At 38.1% G+C, this 22,221-nt stretch overlaps 1 protein-coding gene across 1 annotated transcript in view; it reads left to right on the top strand.

Moving 5' to 3' along the window:
- TBC1D16 (TBC1 domain family member 16) overlaps nucleotides 1-21,226 on the top strand; it is a 1,714,417-nt gene extending 1,693,191 nt beyond the window's left edge. Inside the window, exon 18 of the mRNA XM_044068073.1 lies at nucleotides 8,309-21,226. Within this exon, the coding sequence (XP_043924008.1) occupies nucleotides 8,309-8,554 (246 nt within the window). The 3' untranslated portion in view covers nucleotides 8,555-21,226. The remainder of the gene's footprint in view (nucleotides 1-8,308) is intronic.
- Nucleotides 21,227-22,221: the final 995 nt, after the last annotated feature.

The raw sequence follows: 22,221 nt of genomic DNA, 5'->3' as shown, positions 1-22,221 counted from the left end.
AGCCAAGTCATTACTTCTGTCTAATTTCTGAACAGCATGCAAGTGTTCATATCCTCGCATGTAAAATTCCCTTGTCGTTCTTCCTATGTAAAAAGCTTGACATTTTTCACATAGAACAATATAAAATACAAATTTTCACTTGCAGGTAAACTTCCTACATAATTTTATCTCAAAATTCCTAGTTCCTACATAAATATTATCTTCTTTCATAAACTTGCAATAATTGCAAGCTAAACTGTACCTTGTCTCCTTCTCTCAAAACCTAACTGCCATTACCTTTGCTGACACTGATCTTCAAAATATACTATGTGTTAATGCCAAGTATTAGCCTTGATATTTCTGCTATAAGAAATATCTATGTAAAGTTTATCTCTTTACCTTTGTTTTTTTTGTTACATTTCTCAGTTTGCTAGTATACCAGTAATACAACCAAATTTTTAAATATGTTACCCTTACTGTATATATTCTTGTAATTAACTCTTTTCATATGTTACCTTTACCATGTACAGTATGCATCTGTAATTGTAAGTGTATATGTATATTCTTATTTGTGCAGCTTTTCTCCCCACTCCACTGAAAATGGGCACTTAACAGCCCAGTGGACTACCCCAGTAAAGAAATGCAAATAAATAAAGACCCTGTATTATTACTACTTCTTGAAGGCTTCTTTTGAAAATCTTTAAAATTTTTACCCTTCTTAGTAACAAGAACTGGATTTTCCCCTATTATACCTTTCAGTGGCTTGTTTGTTGGTAAATTTGGTTGATGAAAGAAGTTTTAAGGATCTGGTTAGGCATAACTGGAGATTTCTTGTGAATTTTCCGAATTTGTAAAATATAATAGGGGAAATCTGTTTTTTGTTACTAAGCCACTCTGCTAAGCCTGTAGTCATTGGAGAGAAATGTTAAATGTATGGACAGTCTACCCAGGTTATGACCATTACAGGCACACCTTTTCAGGTGCCATTGACCAGAGTTCATTTGGACTTGGAAGAATGGTGGGGAAAAAAGGAGTAGACTGGATTTGATGGTATCCCTGCAGATGTTCTAATTGGTAATGACTGTTCACTTACTTTTCCAGCTGAACACCAGTGTGTTTCACGCACACCTAAACCAGCTGGTTACCCTGCTGACTCTGGGGCAACTTTTTGCTTAGTTTTACATTTTGACCTTCTGTCTCACACTCCCCTTTGCTCACTCCAGTAGAGAGCTTAGGTCAAGCCCCACCATATTCCTTTCCATACCCCTTACTAAAAAATCTGCCAGCAATGTATCTTCTTTTATTGATTTCCAATAGTGGAACAGACTTTCCCTTCATATTTAAACTGCTACATAACTTAATTCATCAACTACGTGAGGTCACAGCTGCATTGCAGGTAGGAGCCTACATTGTTGTGCATTTGTTGAGCCGACCTGAAATGAAATGTTTTTTTTTGCAAGTTCTTGTTAAAAAATATATACATGCTTGTCTCAACTGTAGACTTAATGGACTGTGTTGCTAAATACTTTTGTTACTGTAGAAAAGTTTAAGCTGTTAAAGCAATGATTTTGTAAATAAAGATAAACTGGGCTTTGCTTCTTGTTTCAAATCCCTTAGTACAGTGATGTCATTAAATCCATGCAAGCAGTAAGGAAGTAGAGGAAAGAACTGATTTAGCTGGTCCTAATGCAATCTGTGCTCATAGGATGGAAAAGTAAGAATTTTGTTATGACCACCGTACACCCCGTGTCTACTACTGCCTTTTTCTCTTTGAGCTTCAAGCATAGTTAAACCCTTTAGTATTGTGTATTTTCAGAAGGACTCTCCAAAACTGCTGATTAGTGTTGGCTGTATTTGCTTCCTTTACATAAATGTCTGTATGTTCAAAAAGGTTTGACACATTTACATGCTATTTACTGGATGTGTTATTATCACAACCGTCTTAACACCCTTATTTCTACCCCTCAGTGTAATTAAAACGCCACACGCCATCAGTAGACATGAATTTTCTAGAAAAATGATTGCCAAAGTCTCCAAAATGTACAGTGCGTGGTATTTATTTTCCTTGTCATGAATGTCCAGCTGGGCAGAAGCCGACAGGAAAAATGTGTCAATGAACAGCAGTATAGCAACACTGTACAATAATGTCACAGACACAGAAGTTATAAAAAAAATTCTGTTCAAATTTAACATAACTAAAAAATAGAAATAAAGACACATAACAGAACATCTATCCATACTGTGGTGGTGGTGGTGCTGCGGTAGTGTTGTCGCCTCACAGTTAGACGTTGCCCGTTCGATTCTCAGAGCGTCTTCTGTGTGGCAGCATGCGAGAAAGGGTGTTCCTTCGTTGAAGGTTGTGCGTTAGGCCCGGCAAGCCAGCACGTAAAACTCTACTGCCAATCATTAGCGGACCGGAGTTGCGCTGTGGCGATCCCTAACCGTGAAAAGCCGAAAGACACAAACAAACAAACAGAACATCTATCCATCCATGTAGCAATAACTGGCTTTATCCTTCCTGATCATAGGAAACCTGGAGGCTTATCCAAGCAGCCTGTAATTACATGGTAATGAAACCCATTCTGGGCAGGGTACCAGTCCACCGCAGAACACGCATTCCCCCTCACTTACACACAGCACACACAGCTATGGGCAAGTTAGAAGACATCTATTCACATATTGAGTGTCTTTGTGAGGTAGGAGGAAACAGGGGCTCCTAGAGAAAACCCACACAGCTGCAGGAAGGACATGCACACTCCTCACAGAGGGTATCACAGCTGAGAGTGGAACTAAAGTGCTTCTTGCTGTGAGGTTGCATTACTTTCTGTGCCAATATACTGCCTGTTAGTAAAAGAGTTCTTGTATATAACTAGACTGTAAAGTAAACATGCAGTAACAACAGGATGAAATGATGGAGACCTAATAACTCTATATGGGAAAACTCACTGCAGTCATGACTTATTAAAACAATGAATTTAAGAGGGGAGGCTTGATGTACAAAAAAAGTAGTAATTATTTTATTTAATTTTTTTTCAGTCAAGGAAAGAGTTCTGAACTTCGTGCATGCTACTGCACATGAACAGAGTTCAGACAATGCAAGCTAAAAAAAAAAAAAAAACAATCGGCTGACACCACTTGATTGGCTGTTTTTTGAAAAGCATGGCATTACATCTTCTGTAAACATTTCTGTCTGCTATCTGTAGAAGGCAAACAACATCTTATTTGGCAACTGTATGAAGTAGTGAAGAACCGTTTTTATTTGCTTAGGTCGCTGAAGTAGCTTGACTGAAACAGAAAGAAACAGTAGGAGATGTTCTGTGAACACCTATGAGAGTACAAGCATGGGAAAACTTTGTGTCTTTTCATACCTTTTTTTAATGGCACTATTCATGAACCTTATCAATATGAAAGAACTGTGAAGGTAAGAATATTTATATTAATTCTGTGTGTATGGTGGTGGGGTGTTTCTGTAAATGTAATGAATGTGTGTATGGATGGATGGATGTTCCAGGAGGATCTACTTCTAAAACTCGAACAGCCAAATCATCGAATTTCATTTTCGCAAGATGAAAATCATGAAAACGAAATACCCGAATGGCGAATTTTACTTGCCCAAACCTCAATGAAACACACATCGGAGTAAATAAAACCCACCTAGGTGGGGGGGGGGGCTATACCTCCCCCACACCACACCTAACTATATACAGTGCGGCAAAGGGCATATTGGGCAAGTGTTTACTTGTCCTGGGAAAAATTCGCCCTTCAGGTGTTTCATTTTCACAATTTCCGTCTTGCAAAAATGAAATTCGATGATATGGCCATTCGAGTATTATAAGGGGATCTGTGTAGAGGTATAGATGCACTCAACTGTTCCCAATTTCTGTAGAATGTGTCTTATTTAAAGTTAATGTATACACTGTCCATTTTATCTCAAAGTAGAACTGCTAAAGCAAGTAAACATTTGTGTCTTCTGACTTGATAGAATGGAATTAATATCTATAAATATGTGTGCACTAAGGGAAATGGTGGAATACCAGGTAGTTAGATAGAAATGTTCTCATTCTGGTTTAGAGATAAGACAGAAGAATTCTGACAGAAATAAAATGTAATTTGGTTTATACATTAGTGCATGTAGCAGTGAATCAGTGATTTTGCTGCATATTTTGGAATGTCCCTTATTTTCTGACAAATTAGAGAGGATTGTAGGTACTGAACAATGATAAATAGTTGAGTTTTAGATGTAATAATATTCAAAAAAGCACACTAATGCAAAGTTTTCTATTCTAACAATTTTCTAAATATATAAGGACAGTGTCTTTCCCTGATTTGGTTCGTTGTCTCCCATTATTTTGTAGCTTTTCTCCTTCATCCTTGAGCTGAAAGGTTGAGTGGTAAGTTAACAGGGGGTGCAGTATGTTGCACACTGTTTTGTGACAGCAGTAAGCTGAGAAAATACTTTCCTTTGTGGCAGTTTATTTATTTGATAGAAATCTAATATCTTTTGTTCATAGTGACAGTCATGTAAGTGGCTATAATTTAGGGACACACATCACAATGTGTGCATTTGTGTGTGTCATATGGCTATAACTGATGATCATATGTGTTAAAATAAATTATTGTGGGTAATTTTATTACCGTCCAATATCTAAAGTGTACACAGTCAATAAATGTGCCTTTAATTACTGGTTACAGGGACTGTTGGTTGAGTCATGGCAGTCTGGACATGTTGAGCATAATAGCAACTGATCATTGGTGCAGTGTCACAGCTAGCAGCATTGTCATCACACAGCACGTGGTTCTCTACTTGAGTTTTTGGCTGTGATTCCTTCTGTGTGGAGTCTGTATGTATTCCCTGCCTGTATGCAGATTTTATCCAAGTTCTCTGGTTTCCTGCCCTAGACACACAGATGCATAATATATGCCTGTGATCATTTGTGATTTTACTTTCATCCCGATCTAACAGTAGAAGGGCACACAGAAGAAAACTCTTTTTTTGAGTAGTAAGGAGGTAGGTACTTTTCCCAAATAGGATTTGTAAATCGTTGCAAGCATTTCTCATCTCATTTTGTTAGGAACTACTATTTTGTTAGATTTGTACATTAAACATTGGACACAATTTATTTTCCTTGAAAGGAAAAAAGTAAGATCCAGTTTCTCTCCTTACTTCTGATTTTTGTTCAGGCTATCATTGGATGAAAAGGTTATAAAAAGCCTTTACATTTCACCTGACAGCATCTAGAACTCTGACCCTAGGGCCTAGCCAGGCCCCTAGTTTACTTCATCCACACTTATTACAGTGGAGCCTTGTTTAGTTAGGATGTGTTAAAATAAAGGAACAAAAGGTGAAGGAGGAAAACAAACTGTTAGAAAACCAGAAAGACATAATCACTGTGGATTGTATGGGGCTAGGATGGAAGGTTAAGAATTGGGAGAGGCAGTTCTGGGAAGTTACAAGGGGATCTATATCCAGTAAGAGATCTGTGGAATCCTTTTGCCTAGGGCTCCATTTTACATAAGGCTGGCCTTGTTGAATGCTGTCTGACATCTGAAGTTTATATAGTCCATGACGTGGTAAAAATGAGTGGTTAGTGAGGCAGTCTTTGGAAGAATGAGATTGACTGCATCTGGTGTTTGATAATAGGTAATGGACATTGGCCTGTCATACTGTCTCCACCCCATTCCAACTATCTCTTCCCATTCAGTTACTTCCTGAAGACCCCCTTCCTTTGAAGTCACTAATTTAATAGTGTTTTTCCTTCTTCTTTTGTTTCCCTTAGACTGCAGCACCTGTAAATTGTTTATATAAGTTGTGGGTGAAAAATACCCCCCCAAAAAGAAAAACATTGACATAACTGTTTCACGTGGTGGAAAAAAAATTAAACTCTTAGATATGGAGAGTTGCAGGTGTGATGATTTGTGACTTGATGAGTCATTAGAAAACCTGAAATGTCATATTTGATGATTATTAATATGAATGAATATTGTGGGACTTAACGGGGGGGGGGGGGCTACGTGAGAAGAGACTAGATGGCTGAAAATAATTTGGGAGAGTAAATATGGAAAAGAGAAATGCAGGAGTAGGAAACAACAGCAAAGAAGCAAACTGACTAGGGAAGTACTCCCAAATATTTGTAGGCGTATAAGGAGAAGAGGAGAGGAGAATGTAAGCAGTACCATGAAAGTATGAAAGGTAACAGCACTTGGATAATGACTCTGATTAGTAGTTGTTATATATGTAGTATTTACCTTAACAGGATTTACAGACATTTACCTGGAGGCATGTGGGGCGATACAGAAAAGGGAAAAAGAAGAAGCAAAGAAAAATGATGGGAAAGAAGTTGAAGTAGCAAGAAGGTATACTGTAGAACACTGTGAAGACAAATGTCTATTGATCGATGGTGGTTGTATCAGAGGTACAGTGAGGACAGATAGGTGGAGTTGTAAGAAGAATTAGTACAGGAGGACTGGGGGAAACAGGATGTAAAGTAGTAATTAATAATGGGGTTTGGAAGACGAGGGAGCTCATAACTAATTATCAAAATCTATCTCATTCCTTTGGTGGTTACTTGTATGATAAAGTAGTATGTATACATGTACACACATAACTTGCTTTCATTATCAAAGAATGCCTGTAGGAAAATTGTTTCCAAATAAAATGCCACTGCAGTGCTTCTGTTTGCATATAAAAGCTGCAACATAACAATCAGGTAGATGTCTTGGTATGGCAACACAACCTCTTAAACATAAATATATTTATCTAATCTTGGCTGGTGTGGTGTAGTGGTTGAGCAAAGGACTCCCAAGTACATATACTTGAAATTGAGGCCTAAGGGCCCCAACTGTTCTTTATCTCATTCTTTCTAGTGCTGCCATGGGTCGGGGTATTGCACTTTGCTCCAAGAACTGGTACATGGGTTTGAGACCTGCAGACTATGAACTGTTAACAAGCTGCTTCCTGAAGTTTGATGCCCTCAGGATCCATTTGGCTACTGTGTAACCATTTAACCTGTCAGAGCTCTAGGGCTATTGGGAATTTGGACTAGGCTTCTTAATGGTCTCCTGGACTACATGCCTAGTAACTACCTATGAACATGTGGTGTGCAGCAGCCTTATTAACAGAATCTTAATGGAGGAAAAGAACAAAGCACATTTGTGTACAAGCCTCCAAGTTGTTAACACTAAGTGCCACCACACCACAGGAACATTTTTTTTCTGCGGCGACTCCTTGAAAACAACAGCATATATTGGAACATGCACTGCAGCTCACATATCCCAAACCTCTGTAAACAAGCCATAATTAAGCCTTACTTGGAGGAGTTGGGACATAGCTTATCTGTTTTCAAAAGAAAATTAGGGCTGTAATAATGGTGGCCCCTGGTTTGTAAGAACATAAAAAAACAATGTTGATGCAGTCTCCAGTGCATGTCCTTTTATATGTGTGCACGTTGCGAAAGTATTTTCTCCAAGATTGAGTACAGCAGCACATCAGTATTTAGTCCTGCTGTCACATAGTCCTGATAACTTTTAATGCTTAGAAAAGTGTTAATCTCAAAACCAAAGCAAGGCAAGTTAACACTGATTAAAGGCTTAGAAAGAAGGAGCAACTAACACACACACACACACACACATGAATGCCATTTTATGTGGTTAAACTCTGATAACAGAGTGATTAAAATGCACAAGGTGTTCGGAAATGAGCAATAGATTTACTAAATGGAGATTTCTGAACAAACACTGATGATCAAGAATTATTCTTTGTCCATGAATTCTACAATTACTTGAAAACCATTAAGTAAATACAAATAAGTAGTAAGTATGCTACCATACCTTATATGAAAACTGTGCTAATGGCTAATATAATCAGGTGGTATGGAATATGAAAGCAGTACTTTAAGGATAAGCTACCTAATTTTTATTACTATTTTAGCATAAGTGCACCAGACAGAGGACTACACATTGTCAGAACTCATATGGGACCTATTGATATTAACTACTGCCTCATAGCAACAGAAGTAGACAGTTATGGTGTTATTGGCTTTTTATTTCAAGTGGATTTTCAGTTAAAGATTTAAAAGGTTTATCAATTTAATTTTGCTGCAGCACAAAGCTTTGTGGTTTACATCAAGCCAGAGCTTCAGTTTAGAAGAAAAAAAACACTGTAGAAATAATTTTATTTCACCTTTAAACAGGATTGCTTTTTGAAAAATATTTTTGCACTGTTCAGTTTCTTGAAAGAAAAAAGTTCATTGAACAGCTCAATTGTTTAGCATGTAACTAAGTAAATAAAATATATTTCAGTAAAAGCATATTTTCTTCTTGTGTCTTGTAGGCCAGGAGCTTGCTTTACCAATTTCGACTTCTGACCCGGATTCCATGCAGCTTGCATGAACTCTGCAGATTGTGTGGCACTGGAATGTGGGACAGTGGTTACATGCCAGCAGTTGAGTGCACAGGAAACCATCCTGACCTGGAGAGCTGCCCCTTTGGAGGAACTGTTGAAGTGTCATCTCCAAATCTAGGCACTGAGGCCAAAAGGGGCATAAAAACAAGAGATGTTTTCAACTTCCGAAAGTAATCCTTCAGCATACAGCAACAAGTTGGAAGAAGTGCATAGTTAATATGTTGATGTTAAACAGGTTTGATAAAAAGCCCTGAAGTATGACTGAGAAGGTGAGTCACCAGTGGAAGAAAATATAAGTGCAAATACAGGGACATCAAATAATTAGAAGGGTTACAAAATGGTACAAATGAAAAATTGTATTTTGAGAAGAGCAAGAATACAGCACAAACACTTATAAAGCAGAAGTTAAATGAAGGAACCCATATTTACATTAATGGAACAGACATTGAAATCTGAAGCCTTTTTGAAGCCAGTAAATTTGAAGTCATAGAATGAACTATTGGGCTTTTTTTTTTGCTCTATTACACCTTCGTGGAGCTGGGAAGTACGAGATGAAGATGGTATAATGAAGTATAAATGAAAAAAGAGCACAGAAACATTTGTCTTCAACTGTTTTTTCTGGGATACTCTCAATTCATTCAGAATATATTTCCATAACTATATGCATCTGTCAGCTTTTATTTGAAATAACAACAATACTGATATTATTGGATCCACCCCTCTCCAGGCTTCAAGGTGAAGCAAAAGTGTCTGTTACTTGCAGATTATTCACTTATGTGGTATTTTTTTCCTCTTAATTGACTCTTCTGTATTTGGGTAGACAGATGTGTGTATATGCGTAGAACTCCAAATAACTAAATAATTACAGGTGCTGGTGGGTGTTTTATTTTTTCTAATTTTGTATTAAGTTATGGGAGAAGTATACAGGAACTTGGTTCCACCTCATAAATAAATGCTGCATTTCTGTTCCTGTGCCTTCTTGAGCCCAGCCAGCACCTTTTCCTTTGGTAAAGGAACTTGTTTGTTCTGCCAGGTATGACATACAGATAACGATTCCCATAGCAGGTGTATTATCAATGTGGTATGATCCTGTTATGGGACAAATGCAGCTGAAGGAAAAAAACTTGGCTGACATTTTTGTGCTCAGTATTAGATTGTTGAAAAGACTGATCAAGTTCCTGTCAGTAATGCAGTACTATATTATGCAGAACTTTGAAAACATTTGTCACTGTTCACAAATTCTATGCTGTTTTTGTACGTCTTAACTGATACCAACTATGCCAGGAAATGCTTTACATCTTTAATGAGGCTTATGTGACACTATTGGCATCTATGACAGGAATAATTTAAATTCTTTTTCCAGTACCAGCTGCAGAGTTGCACCTATTCAAAACTGTTTTATTTTCAGCATAAAAACTAAAGATTTGATGTTGCTAAACACTTACTGAGGAATACAGAGGATTGATGCCACAGGTGATAGCATCACTTGGTATGCAACACCTTTAGTGCATTTACTCACCTGGATGAATCTAGCTGTTTCCTGTCAAGTTCAGAATTTATGTGGTCAGCTACTAAATCTTTTCTAGGTTAAGGTCACCTTCCACATGCCCAGACAGTCGACAACTTAAGCAGAGTTGGAGAAAATCAGCAGTGTGGACCCCAAGCACTTCAGAGCTTTCCTGCTGCTGAAGAGTGATCCTCTTGTAAGCTTTCAGGTGTTGACAGTCAACTAACATTTCCCCATTACTAGGCAGAAGTTCCTTTCAAAGATAAAACCTTCTACAGTTAATTTTGTAACGCATACAGTACTTTTTCAATTTAAACTGTTTGATTATATTAGGAATTAACGTTTTTTAGATGTTGTGTGACTTTTCTGTCTAGTTGAAAAGCAGTGGTTTTATTACTTTCAGTGTAAACATTGTTTTTCCTAGCATCTAATAACTGTAAATGAGAGAAGTTTATGGGGCAAGTCTAAGTTGTGCATGTTGTTAAGGTGAAAACACTAGTTTTTCATACTTACCTTTTACCCAGGTTTCAAGCTTTCTGAAATAACTTTAGTTCCTTGGATCTTCTGTACTCTGGCCAAAAGAAGAAACTTTCCAGACAGCCTTTGCCCCTTCAGCAGACTACTACTTTTCCTCAACTGCAGATGGATGACAATGTTGTGGCCATTTCTGATTCCTCAGAACACTTATTTTCTTCCTTGTTTTATTCTGGTGTAGTCCCTTTTAGATACTATGAACCAGGGGTTAGACACATCCTCTGCAACTGTTGGGGTGTCTTTGGCAGACATGGGTGAACCAAAGTTATTGATCTCAGAGGAAGTAGTGGGGAATGTTTCTCTGTTTAGCTGGACTGGCATGTCTCTTCCCTGGGTGATGTCCCTGACAGGAGCGAGTCTGCTTCTATGCAGATTCATGTCAAAAAGAAGCAGAAGGGTAAACATTTTCTTGTGTCTGTTGCCATAAACAGATGATTTATTGGACCTAGCTCAAGGCTTAACTCAGGCTGTTAATCCTAATTTTGAATTTACTGATAAGAGAAAAAAATAATTCTTCCTTTTTCTGAAGATTTTCATTATGATGAATATGGAAATGATTTTGAGGGAACAACTTCTGTTTTTTTTTTCTTCTTCTCAGGAAGCTGATTCTGATATTGAGGAGAGTATTTCATCTTATTGTCCCTTGGAAATTTTTTTTCTTTTTTTAAAACCATTTTTAGAATGAGCCCATTGTTTCAGTGGGTATATAATGACATTCCAGTTTGTATGAAAAAAGTATTATGATTTATTACAATTGAAATTTCCTAAACTTATTCCTGTTCCTTTTGTTCTTCCAGCTTTGGAGGATGTTTTATTTACAGCTTGCAGCCCCTAAGAAGGCAGACAGATTGTATAAAGTTCCTCAGTCCTACAAATTTTAATTTTCTAATCTCAGAGCTGACCCTGCAGTGATTTCATTGACAAAGCTTTCTACAGCTAAACATTTAGTAAATGCTAATCAACCCCCCTCTGACAAGGATAGGAAAGTTTTTGATAGATTTGGGGAGAAAAGTGTATTCCCCTGACACTCTTATTTTTAGAATTCGTAATTGGCAGGCTCACATGTTAAAGCTTTTGCTTGCTTCTTTTAATAATACAATGAATATTGTCTCTTTTCCTTTGTCTGAGGGCAAATATTCTTTGAATACTCATTGCTTCTGTATCTCAAGTAGTCAAATATTCTTTAAAGTGTTCTTATTACTCAGCTGATGTCTTTTCCAGAGCAGCAGCTACTGGGTCTGTTATGAAAAGTTTTGCATGATTACCTTCTCAGAATTTGCCTGAAGAGGTTAACACTGAAACTGTGAATTGTCTCCTTGATGGGGAGGTTGTATTTGGACCATCTGCTGATGTGTTCTTGAAAAGGTGTGATGAAAGAGCGAAATTGATTCAAGGTGTACTCATATTTTCAACCTTCCTTTATCCAAATTTGTTGGATTTTGTTCTTAATTCAAGACATTTTATAACGATGGAAATAAGCAGACTCAGCAAACGTCTGGCAAGCAGATGTTCAAAGAAAGAGGCAAGGAGGCTCCAGGAAGAAGGTGTGTGTGGAGAGGGGCTCCCAGAAACCAGGAGTCCAGCAAGCCTAAATGACTATCTACTAACCCCCCCCCCTCCACAATCCTTTAAGTCTTCCCCCAAATCTGGCTCTATTCTTCCCTATCTTTGGCAGCAGATAATCTCAACAGGGATAACAGGTGGCAGTGGAAGTCTCTTCCTCCATTTCAGGGCATTTCTCTTCATCCTACAGATCAAACTTCCTTTTTCCCTTCTGTCATTCGGCATCTGCTGACTTGAGCGTGATAGGACCTGTTCTATTTTCCTTGACAGGGAAAAGTTTTTATTCAGGAATCTTTCTAGTACCAATGAAAGAAGCCTCATGGAGACCAGTCCTAGATCTTTCCTTTCTCAATCAGTTTGTTTTAAAGTCCAACGTTCAAAATGCTACCCCTTCACAATCTGTTGCCTCTTAGTCACCCTTTCAGTGTTTTTGTAACTCTGGATTTAAAAGATGTTTATCATAACATTCATATAGCCTCAGATTTCAAGTTTGTTTTAAGTTTTCTGTGTCTGGATTACACTTTTCAGTTCTCTGCATTACCCTTTGGTTATTCACTGTTCCAAGAATGTTCATAAAATGTCTAGCACCAAGTAATAGCCTATTGCAGACTTCAAGGTATTCACATTTCCTGTTTAGATGATATGGTTGTCTTTGCAGAATATTTTTAAGTATTATTACTCTCTGACTTGGGTAAGAGATGATCTTTGCAGACTGGGTTTCCAGGAGAATGTTCAAAAGTGTTCCTCCCACAGGACTGAATTCCTGGGGTGCCCCTAGGCACTTCACTTCAAAGATATTTTCTTCCACATGAAAATGTAGATTTATATCTAGATCTATTCTCGAGTTTTTCCACTAAGTCTAAGACTTCAGCATGGAAAATTTCTCAGAATACTAGATTTTAGCATCTATGACTGTTATGACTCCTGTAGCCAGACTCCACACAAGAAAGATTCATTGATATCTAAAGTCTGTGTGATCCCAGCATCAATACTCCAACATTTTAATTTTCAGTTTTGGCATTTGTAAAAAAAGGAACTGCTTTGGTGGAGCAACCAGTTTTGTCTGAATCTAGGTCTGTCTTCCTCCTTTCCAGCTCCAATACTGTTTGTAAAAACAGATGCCTCAGACTTTGTTTGGGGGCCTGTGTTTTGGGAAGTAAAAGTGCAGGGTTTTTGGAACAAAAAGGACAGACCAAAACACACAAACTTAAGTGATGTGTGTTATAATGCACTCAGTTCTCTCATTCATTTGTGGTCCCCAGGACCTCTGCAAATGATTGCGGACAACACCACAGTTACGTGGTACATAAATAAAGCAGGGACTTCCAGATCTTACTCTGCTTGTGGATTAGCTATTGTAGACTTGGATATAGCAATTCAGCAAGTCTGTCTACAGGTGTCTTACATTCTGTCACAGCAAAACATTGTGGCAAACAAGCTGAGCAAGACTGGGACAGACCCTCACAAATAGAAATTGAATTAGGGGGTCTTCCAGTATTTGATCGAGCTGTGGGGAACTCCTTAGATAGATCTGTTTGCCTCCATTCACAACAAACTGGCAAACTTGTGCTCCAGGATCCCTTGCAAGCAGACCTGGAAAACAGAGGCATCCTCTTTTCCTTGGAAGGAAATGTTCCTCTTTGCTTTTCTACTGATATTCATGGTCATTCTAAAGATTCTGAAGGACTCGCCAAAGACCATTGTGCAACTCTCTTCTGGCCCTGGCAACACTAGGTCTTCCTTCTTCTAGAACTGGCCACAGGAAATTATCACAAATGTCCTCATAGACTGGACCTACTCAGACAAGACATTTGTTTTTTGACACACATCACCTTGAAACAACTTCAGCTAACTACCTGAATGATAGAGTGTTGATTTTGTTATAAGCATCTGTTTTCTGAGGACAAGCAGCTGATATTACAGAAGACAAAGAAACTTGCTACTAGGAAATTGCATATTAGCGAATGGAAAATATTTTCTAGTTGGTGCAAAGACAAGAACCATGACCTTTTTAAGGCTAGTGTTTTCCTGATTCTACAATATTTCCTCCGGCCTTTCTTACTCTGTCAAGATTCATTAATCAGCCATTCAGCATATCTGCCCATGAGTCTCATCCGCTTTTGATGTATTCCCAAGTCAAGATGTTTTTGAAAAGTGTTTTGCATACTTTCCCACCTAGACAACAGGGGGCTCAGTTTGAACCAGCTCACCAGACTGATCTGAAGTTCTTAACTTGGAAAACAGTGCTACTGATTGGTCTAACTTCAGTGTGTGACAGCAGCCTTCCATATCATGTTCTGCCAATTTAAGTACCCCAAAGACAAAAACACAGAAAACCAATATATAGGTCTTATCTTTTGCTAAATAATTTGATATTTGAATAATAATAAAAATTGATGGAAACAGTTAATAGTAATACATGAAATGTGGGTTGTAGACCTAAGCTGTCTTCAGCTTTGATAGTGTTAAAGCCACCATTTCATTTCTGTAGGCTTCTTCTCACAGACTAGAGAGAGTTTTTTTCATTAGCTTCTCCTTCTATGGGGACATTACCACTTCCTGCCCTGCACACTCATAATTAGGCATATGCTTGTATTCTCTCAGTAGGTGAATTATGACCAATTGGTATTCTCTGTCTAAAGGTGGTGGCATCAGTTTGTCATGGACATTGAGTAGCTGAACTGACATCCCAATATAGGCATCTACTTCCCTGACTTTGGCTAGACAGAGGTCAGTTCGTCTTCTTAAATTGGTGTCATAGCACTTAACAGTGGTTTGCTACTGACATAAACACAACTGCCATCACATGTTCCGATTCAGCACGCTTCTCTGATGTCTCTGAGGCAGATGTTGGCCTTCCAAGTGGCTGCTTTATTGAACTTGGTTGTATTCACTCAACCTTGTCCTTTGCACACAGTTCAAGGTATAGCCCCATTCCTGTATTGTTTTATAGATTGGAACCTTTTGCAACCAGGGCCAGTGTTTCACTTGATCTTGTTCGGTCCCTCCCACCATCATTTTTTTCCTGGCAAGTGTCTGGGTGGCAAAGGATTGTATTAAATGGCAATCTCCTGTGTAGTTTTACCTTTCTAATTCAGTGGTCTTCCCTCCGTCTGCTGGTGTTTAAGTAAAACAGCTATTTCCTTCCAAAAGGTCTTCCTTATCTAGCTTCCTGGTAACAAAGAATCTGGCAAAATGCCTGCAGAAAAACTAAGCACATTCAGCATTAATGTTGCAAACAGTTATATTTGAAGATCTAAAGTAAGACAAATGGGCACCATCCTCAGATTCCCTTATAGAGTTTGAAGTTGATGCAGAAAAGAGCGGGATGGTACAGTAATGCCATCCCATCCTGGCAAGGAAGGCTTCAAAGATCAACAGACTGCCAGAGCAGGACTCCTGGGTGGTGCCACATGGTGTAGACATCTTTCACAATATTGCCTATTAGGTATAGGAACACCCTAGTAACCTTCCATACCTCCTAAGGAAAAGAGCACAAGGTATTATGTTCCCCATTCTCCCCAGATTCTAGTTGTTATTGTTGATAGAGATACCCAAGGTGTCAATGGTGTTTTACAGGTGGCTCTAAAGAAGAACTCTACACCTCTTTATTCAACCATTCTCCCTCCAAATTGAGCAGTGAGCTCTGTATAGGTTGGGAAAGTTAAATGAGAGTGTATTCCACTCTGTAGTGGTGACAAATTGCATAAGACAGATTATTTTCTTTCAGCATGACTTATGGAACAAATTCCACCAATCTGTGGAAGGAGTTCAAGGAGAGAGGCTAAGACTCCTGATTTTCACAGCCCCTACTATGGACATCCTGATGGTCCCTTTTGTCCTGTGGTGCAACATTTGGGACTGCTACATTGGAAGGATTGTCATACATCAGCACTCCTAACATCCACCTTACCCCATTCTCTGAGGATCGGAAAGCATCCTTTATGGATTACTCTTTTAAAGGGCCCTACTATTTGGCCCTAAAATAGATAGCTGCCTAAAATCTATCAGTGAGTAAGGTTGGTCCTGTTTGCAGCAGTGTGTGTGAGACTTCACACTCCACAGAGTTCTCACTTCCTTGAATTTGAAGAAGCTAGGGAAGGCCTTAGCGCCACTGGAACCCATAGTTGGAAACAGAATGTTTTGAGAAACCAGTAGCCCTTCAGTGCCAGTTTCCAGCAAAAATGTTGTTTCAAAGGATGGAGTCCTCAGCAGTTGCATGGCAGCTACAGAACAGTCCAGGATAGTCAGTAGCTGTCCCGGTGTCCTGTCCCATCAAGCTAGAATGGAGGTGATCAGAGGTATATATTCACTCTGTGTCTTGGCTTGGTTTGTCCTGACAAGCAATGTGTGGATAAGGAAGGAACAATCCAAACCCTATCATGTAAGTTCTGTTCCTTTCCTGAACATGACCCTCACCTAAAAAGAAAAAAAATATATTTTCTCAAAATATGTAAATGCATAAACAAGATAGGGTTACCAGCTAAGGCGTTTAGTCTTTTAATGCAGCCTCCCTTCAATCTACTCTATTTTCCAGAAAACCCTGGATGTACTGTTTAAAATGTCAAGGTACTTTCTTGCACTTCATGATCAGGAAGCAGTTAAAAATGAATCCTAACCTCTGAAAAGGTGCTGACATTATTGTTTTAGTAACCAGCCATTCATCCTTACATTAGCCCCAGTGGTATTCAACAAATATGAAAGTTGGATCTGTGGAAATAAAGAACAGCATTTTTCTTATCTAGGTGACTGTCATCTAATAAGTTGACAGCATAGATGTTTGTCTTGCACACAGTCTCTGCTTCAAACCTTCTAGTCCCTAGGAATCACTGCATAGGTTACATAGTCTAATCTAATGCCAACTTATCTGATGAGTTTTATATACTGTTCCATCAGTATGAAAATGTTTTGAGCATTTTTACTCCTTAAGAGAGTTTCAGGCATATTATCTTCACGGTCCATGTCTTTCATTAGCAGCACTTATTTCTTACAAAACTTTTTTTCTGGGCTTGATGACTTGTCTTTCATTGCCAGTTTGGTACAGCCTGCAACATTTCATTTGAGAGTACTCCAGTGGACTGTTAAAGTTTAGTGGTCTCAGAAATTGAACATTTTTAATGCCCCAGTGTAAGTTTCAGATCTTACAGAGAACACTTACAGTGGTGAATGAATCCCTTAGAAATTTTGATTAACTAAACTTCTATAGAACCCTCTCTCAAACTCATACCATAGGTACCTGCTGCTTGGATTAATGGGATACTTTTTAGTAGCCATATATGACACAGGGTGAAGATGAAGCTGCATATAAGTGTACTGAAGATGAGAGAGAGAGAGTAATCTCTCACTCCATGTTTTACCTAGATCTTTATTTCCTCAAGGTAACATCCTGGCTTTTCCAGTTCCATCATTTGACAGATCTGGTATATTTTCAGCAAGTGTTGCCCCCGAATAACAGCTTTCCAGAATCCTACTACATAAAAAACACACACAGGCATATGGAATGGCTTTTGATATCAGCATCAGCAACCAATGCGAGACCAATTTCATTCCTCTATATCTTTTATCCTTCAGTGCCTTTTAAGCTGTTTGATGCAACAAGTCTGTTATTTTGCTGTCAAAGTCCATTTGGCAGCAGCTTCAAACTTCCATGTAGGTAAAGATTTTCAAGTGTTAGCAGCCCTCAGGAATCTATAAGGTCTTTCTGTGGGATACTTTTCTTCTGTGCCCGTTGGTTAGGAACCCTCTGCCACCTTGAGTTATCCGTTTCATGTGAGAGAAACTCACCTGTCCATTTGAAACTACAGCGTAGGCAGATATAACATTTTTGTCATAGAAGACCTAATTCCTAGTAGCATTAATTTTTGCCAGGTGATTCTCAGAGCTTCAGGCTCGGTCTGCTCTTTGTTGAGTAGTTCATAAAACAAAGTTTCCTTGAGCACTACTCTCTTTTTTTATACCCATGTTTGCCACAGAAACAAACTTAAACTGTTCTGTCTCTCTTCTTTCTTTTCTTTTCTCTTGCATTGTGTAGATTTGCATAGCAAGCTCTGGTACTGCATATAGTGAAACAGATCTTTATGTAGAATGATCATTAATTGTGTTTATCTTCTGTTATAAACTTTGGGCAAATCTCTGCAGGGTTGTCCTAAAGTATATTCGGCCAGAGTTCTCCCTATGCTCGCTCCCATCTTGCATGACAAGTCTGTGACTGCTGTTTATTTTTTCCTTAACACATTTGCAAATCATTACAAACTGGATACGACCTGGTCTGTGTCAAGGAAAATGTTCCATAAGACAGCCAACTGAGATCATTAAAGCCGGTGGCTCTGTCCTGTGTATTCTTGCAGCCAAAGCTCTTTGATGTTTACAATGTCAGATGTGAGAGAAGAGGTCTAGTTGCAAGGAGAATCCCTCTCTGTCTGCCTGCATGTTTTTCCTCATTTCTTTTTTCTTGGTCCACAGCTAAATTCTTTGAGACTGTCAGTGTATTATGGAAGGGACGGGCAGGGGTTGGCAGTCTGGAAAAGTTTGTAGCACCAAGTGGTCCTGACAGATGTGTCATCAGTCCTTTGTATTGTGCAGCTGGATTTTCCCACATGCCTTGTATTATAGTGTGCCCTTTACTTTTGCTGTACCCATTACTTCTTATCTCAACTCAAAGGTAGGACGTTATGATTTGTCTTTTTATTTTTAAGTTCAGGTGCCCTGTTCACGGGTACACTATAAGTACTTCGTTGTATGGAATCATGTATTGTATTTTTATCAAATCTGTGAGTCTTTCCTTCTTAACAGGAAGAGGCATTACTGGATGTGTGTGTACTGTATGTGTAGTATCCAAATGTACTTTTTTGTGTAGCAGCTGTTCCACAGAGCAGAAGTTGCAAATCATAATTTAGTGTAACTCATTCACACCTGATAGCTCTGGAATGTCTTCTCTCTGTAAGCTTTTATACATCATTGGATTCCTGAGCATTTTCTGAAAACTCAAGTCAGAAAACATGGAATCATTCTGCTAAAGTAACTTTCACAGTGTGCCAAAGCTGTAAAAATAGCTCGTTGCAAGCTGCATTTAATTTACCAGAGCTGAATGTGACTTTCAGAGAATTTGCTTCCTGACATTAATACTGGAAAGGTTTTCAAACAACTGACAAACTCAAAACCATAAGGCAAACAGATATAAATATGTGAACAGTAAATGCTGTTAAAGAAGGTGCAAAGTGCAAACAGCAGTATTGTTCAGCAAGTCTTCCTTACAGTAATATCCAGTGCCTTCACCGTCTTTACATCAATGATGTAATATATTGCAGTGCAAAAAATAAATAATCCTGCATTGTATTGTTCTTCACATTTTCACAAGCGATTTTGATCAAATGAGAAGTGTTCAATTTAGATTTAGAAGTATAGACAACACTTTTGTTCATTCAGACTTTAAGTTAAACTCGGTGACAAGAAATTCTTTTTTCTGAATGATTGTTTACTGAAATATTTAGAGAAATATGACAAGTTCACTCAGCTGTGAAAATATTCATTTAAATATGAAAATATCCATAACAAACAACATATAGTGGTTGATATCTCCACAGCAGTACATCTTGGATTAACGTCCTTTGTGTCATTTTTGTTTCTTGAACCTTGTCCTTTCACATGAAGCCAGCCCCAAGACGTACCTTTCTCATAAGGAGCTAAGGATGTTAAATGAAAGTATACAAAAAGGTGCTATAGGTGTGAATGAGTTAAAGGACAGCTCCACTGAAGTGTCGTTTTGTTTTCTCATAACAAAATGCTTTGTATTCCATTTGATTCAACCACAAGGTTATGTATAGAGAAAGCATAATTTAAAGAATATCTTCTTTTTCAGTCTGTATGTTGTGTTTGTATTTGTACAAGGTTTGAGTTGTTTCTGAAATATGTTTAATCATTTCCATCTGATATCTGCCACACCATCTGCTACCTCACATTGTCACTTTTAGGTCTTTGAGTAATGGAGAGGAAGGAAGGGAAAGCTGTATTTGACTTTATAGCCTTAACAAACTTTAATGTGTCACTGCTTTCAATTTCACCAAAGGTTAATAGGTAAAGAATGTATGGAAATGCTTTGCTTTGTTTTCAAATGTAAATTGTCAGTAAAAGATTATTACTAAAACAGTTAATGACAGGCAGTTTAACAATACAGAATATGGTTTGATTTTCAATCTTACTACAGGCTGGCCTTCAGGAAGATTGAGTGTTATATCCACGTTAAAATTGTTGATGTTTTCTACTTCCTGGGTAAATATCAAAATTATTTTTGAAGGAACATAATGACTGACTTCTCAACATAGGGTTTATTCCATTGTCTTGGCATCATTATGTAATGCAGCTGTCATGTTTTAACTGGTATTTATATTTAATGCATTGGATTTCCCAGTTTGGTGTTAGCTACACCAGTAATGTATTCCAGCTACAAACTTTCAGACAGAATAGGATCAGACATTGCTTTCCAGACCAGACAGTGGTCACATCTAAGTAAACTTGCCATATAGACCAGGCAGAGGTTGCATTTAAATAATCATGCCTTACTTGACCAGTCATCAGTCACATTTAAATAACCTGTAAGCTATAAACTATAATGACAGTTCCTGAAGCTTTTATAAATTCTTTATTGTCTGATTACTTTCTTAATCCATTTTAGGGTTGGGGGGTAGGGGTTGGAGCTGGAATTTGGAACCAAGCCATTCTCAGCACTCGCTGGTCATAGAGCAGTGGAACCTACCAAGGGCAGTACACCAGCATTTATGTCATCATTCATTTATACCTGGTATGCACAGCTATGGGCAGTTCAGAGGAAATTCAGTTCACCTAAACCACATCTTTGGGATGTAAGAGAAAACCAGATCACACTCAAAAGCCAAAGCAGACACAGAGAGGAAGTGTTGACTCTCCACAGAGTTCTGGCAAGGAATCATTGAATATGTTCAAGTCATTTCAGGCGCCTTCTTTGAAGATTACATAATGCAGCATTATTTAGTAATGGGTTAGAGAAGTGAGTTGATTTCCTTGTTTGTGGAATATGCTTTTCTGACTTTGATAAATATGTAGTGGCAGAGTTTAATTTAGTGTCTACTATTGCCACTAGGCCTTCAATGATGGTATCAGTCTTTTTTGTAATTTGACCGTTTGTTTCATAATTATCTTGTATCCTTTCTGCCAAGTCATATGATGCTATATTTACTGACATTAAAGGTGAGGTCATTACTACTCTACCTAATGTGTATTTATTGTAGGTTATATTGGAGAACTTCCGCTTCTTTTACTGAAGTAATTATTTTACCAAGTTTGAACTTATGAGTATATTTCATTATCTGTAAACCATTTCCAAAGTTGGGTTTCAACTGGTTCTGGTGCTTATTCAGTGTTTTACCCATTGGATTACTTATTGGTTGATATTTAATGCTATTAATTTGTCAATTGTTCCCTTATGTGGAATAGTATTGAATACTTTAGCAAGGGCATGCACAAAATGAAAAGGCTGGCTGAGTATGAGACTGTTCAAGAAGAGATCTTAAAAAATAAATAGAATTAGAGGATAGAGCATGTACAGAAAATGTTGAAATTTTCTGGTGTACCAGAGCAGCTTAGAACAAACACTATTAATTTTATGAAGGTGCAAATAAGCAACTGGACTGGTATCCCAGACCAGAAACTCTTAATTGAAAGGGGACACAGTGTGTGTGTACCCCAAATATGGCCCTGAGAAAGCAGTCAGGATCTTTATTAGTAAAGCTGCAAACCTGTCTGTAAAAAGAGTTGATCCTGACAAAACTGTGGCAAAATGGGCAATGTATTAAAAGAGGGAGACAGTAAAGTGTTTGTGGAAAATGATTATTCACTGTACATCAGGCAGAAGAGATGCAAATCTATTCTGGTAATTGGGGAGCGTTGAGAGGCAGGTGTGAGATTCAAGCTGGCATATCAAATGTCTTCGGAATATTTTTTCCTAGAGGATCAAATTCATTTTTTGATGCAGAACACATCAGGCATATTTGTACCAACAAGAGGAGGAATTGTGGGCAGTAATTTATAAAGCGTTGAAGGATTTTATTTGGCTTTGGAAAAGGGCAAGAGTCAAGTAGGATAAGATGATCTTCACAACATAATAAAGAGGTTTAGGGTTACCTGACATGAAAGGATATTTTAGAGCTTCACATTTAAGGCTGTCTATACATAACAGAAGCAGAAAGCTGTAATTCAGAGTTGA

This window comes from Protopterus annectens, chromosome 4.part0 (assembly GCF_019279795.1).
Source record: "Protopterus annectens isolate FY-2018-M chromosome 4.part0, PAN1.0, whole genome shotgun sequence".
NCBI lineage: Eukaryota > Metazoa > Chordata > Ceratodontiformes > Protopteridae > Protopterus > Protopterus annectens.
This window is presented reverse-complemented; position numbering and strand designations above follow the sequence as displayed.